Source organism: Thecamonas trahens (assembly GCF_000142905.1).
Source record: "Thecamonas trahens ATCC 50062 unplaced genomic scaffold supercont1.14, whole genome shotgun sequence".
In the NCBI taxonomy this organism is placed as follows: Eukaryota; order Apusomonadida; family Apusomonadidae; genus Thecamonas; species Thecamonas trahens.
Genome location: NW_013657666.1, coordinates 32,752 through 35,397, shown reverse-complemented (window position 1 = coordinate 35,397; position 2,646 = coordinate 32,752). Strand labels below are relative to the sequence as shown.

The 2,646-nt window shown below is 64.5% G+C and overlaps 2 protein-coding genes across 2 annotated transcripts in view; both read right to left on the bottom strand.

Annotated features, from left to right (window-relative positions):
- AMSG_03675 (uncharacterized protein) overlaps window positions 1–1,326 on the bottom strand; it is a gene marked incomplete at both ends in the record, with an annotated part of 4,618 nt that extends 3,292 nt beyond the window's left edge. Inside the window, one exon of the mRNA XM_013904135.1 lies at window positions 22–1,326. Coding sequence (XP_013759589.1) covers window positions 22–1,326 — 1,305 coding nt within the window. The remainder of the gene's footprint in view (window positions 1–21) is intronic.
- Window positions 1,327–1,765: 439 nt separating this feature from the next.
- On the bottom strand, window positions 1,766–2,583 carry AMSG_03674 (uncharacterized protein; the record flags this gene model as incomplete). Its single annotated transcript, XM_013904134.1, has 2 exons — window positions 1,766–2,471; window positions 2,574–2,583. 2 exons carry the CDS (start codon window positions 2,581–2,583, stop codon window positions 1,846–1,848), a joined length of 636 nt encoding a protein of 211 aa, XP_013759588.1. The 3' UTR covers window positions 1,766–1,845.
- Window positions 2,584–2,646: the final 63 nt, after the last annotated feature.

Sequence of the window (2,646 nt, the reverse complement as noted above, 5' to 3'; positions counted from 1 at the left end):
GACGGCTGGCGTGGGCTCGACGGCAGGCGTGGGCTCGGCGGCAGGCGTGGGCTCGGCGACAGGCGTGGGCTCGGCGACAGGCGTGGGCTCGGCGGCAGGCGTGGGCTCGGCCTCGGCCTCAGGGGCAGGCTGGGACCGGGGCTCTGGCTCGGACGCGGACGTAGGTTGTGCAAACTTGGACTTGGACTTGTCGCGGAAGACGGTTGGAGCCTTGAGGGCACGGCGGCGGCGCGATCGACGCGGCGGAGGCGCGGCGGCGGCCGACGTGTCGGCATCGGTGGCGGCGTGGTCGTCGCGGAAGGCAGCGTGCGAGGGTGAGGCCTTGACTGGTGAAGAGCGGGCAGGAGTGGTGGCAAAGCGCGAGGCAGCCGCAGCGGCGCGGGCCCTAGGAGGCTGCAGCTGGCGAGTCCGCTGGCGAGGAAGCGTGGCCGACGACGGGCGCGACGACGGACGCTGGCCGGGCGTGGGGGTGGGGAAGACCAGGCGCTGCGGGACAAGCGGCGTCTCGGGGATGTCAGCCTCAGCGCGAGCCAGTTCATCAGCTAGATCGGCCTCGAGAGAGTCGAGGAAGGCGATGGCGCGCTGGCGACGGAGCTTGGACGCCTGGGCGCGCTCAGACGCCAAGCGTGCCGGAGTCTCCATGCCAAGCTGCTCGTACGAGCGGACAAGCGGCGGATCGGCCGGCTTGTCGGCCTTCTCAGCCACTTGGCGAGCCCGCTGAAGGCTTGAATGCCGCCAGCGGAATGTCCGTAGTGCCGCTCCAGTCGTCACCATCAGTGCCGAGACGTTGAGTGCGCCGTGCCGCGGAGCCTCGTCGGATAGCGCAGACGACTCGGCCGGCGACCGCGACGGCGACCGCGACGGCGATCGAAGCCGCGACATCGGCGAGCGAGCCACACGGCTGGGAGTCGCGTCCATGGAGGCGAGATCAGCCGTGACAGCAGCAACCCCGGCGGCAGGCGTGTCGAGAGCCAGCGGGAGAGCAGCGGCAAAGGCAACGGCGGCAGCCGTGGTGGACGAAACCTCAGGCATGGTTGCTGAGAGAGTATGGACGTTGCGTGAGCCCATGCCAAGCGCTCGCTGCGTAGTTGGAGTCGCCAGCTTAGTGGCAGACTTGATGGGAGTGCCATTGCCCACGGAGTGAATGCCCACGGCGGCGTAGTCGGCAAGCGATTGGCGCGGTGGCGACGCATTCACAAAATTTGAATGCAGTTCGTCCAACGTTCCCACGTCAAGCGAGACGTCCGTGAGGAGTTCACACTCGGACATGGCCACAGACGACCGGAGCGTCGAGAACCACTCGATGGACTCGCGGCGGTTGCTCATGGTTAGAAGGGCAGGGAGGGGGAGGGGGGCGGGGCGGCGTGGGGGGAGGGGGGGGGAGTCAGGTGATCGTGATCGTGCTCGTGCTCGTGATCGTGATCGTTAGCAGGATCGGAACATGAAAAGAGTGGCTGGAGAGGGCGGCAATGGCTGTGGGAATGGGTGATACGCAGATCTTTAGATTGGAAGGCAGATGAGTACGAGAGAAGAGTGGATGTGTGTGTGGTGTGTGTGTGGTGGCAGCGGTGGGAGCGGTGGGAGCGTGAGGGGCTTCAATCCGGAGACGAGCAAAGTCAAAGTGTGGCGAAGAAAAAAGCAGATCTGCAATCGGATGTTGGCTGAGGTGGATGGAAACTTGCCTCAGACGGGCAGGTCGTGCCCGATGTCGATCGAGTTTGTCCGACAACGGGTGCAGGATGAGTTCCCCTGGGTGCAAAGAAGATCGGTAACGTTCGCATTTACGGAAGATCGGCATGCGCGCGGGTCCAACCGCGCGATGGGGTCGTGGGCATTGGACTCGTATTAGTTTGACTTGACGGGTGAGGTGGCCATGAGCCGGGCCTCTGCAATGTCCGAGGCCTTGGGAGTGAGGGCCTTTGATGTGGCAGGCTCAAAGTCCGGGACGGCGGTCTTGATGGCGTCGAGGAGGGCGAGGCGGAGGTCCGAGACCGAGGTGTTGGTGTTGTCGAGGCAGAGGTCCCACTTGCGCGACTCGTAGAACGCCACAGTGGTGTCCATCCACGAGCGGTCGTCCTCGCGGTAGAGCTTGCGCTCGGGCTCGATCTCCAGGCGGGCGTTGATGCGAGCCCAGAGAGTCTCGGGCTCGGTCTCGATGTGGACGGTCATGATGTGGATGTCGCACGAGCGGAGCTCCTCAATGGCGGCCTGGATGACGGGCTCGAGCAGCTCACCATTGGCGGCGTAAAAGACAGCAGAGAAAGGCGAGCGATCAGCAAAGAAGACAGCCTCTGACGGCGACTCCTCCATCATGCCCAGGAGGCGGTCAAACCAAGCCGAGACCCAAGCCAGTTCCATGGTCAGCGACTGAGGGGAGAGGGCCTTGGACGTCGGCGCCTCCATAAAGCCCTCGTCGAGCGTCTGCCAGTTGTGTGCAGCGAGCTCAGAGATGAGCGAAGACTTGCCAGAGCCTAGAGAGATACATGCATGAGTTGGGGTCGGTAGCGTGTGTGTGTGTGGTGGGGGGTTGGGGGGGGGGGGGTAGGGGTAGGATGTTGTCTTGGCCAGTGTACTCGTGCTCATTGTAGCCTGTGTCTCTTCTGAAAGGGGATCTACGACACTCTGCTCTACCTCGGCTTTGCTCCG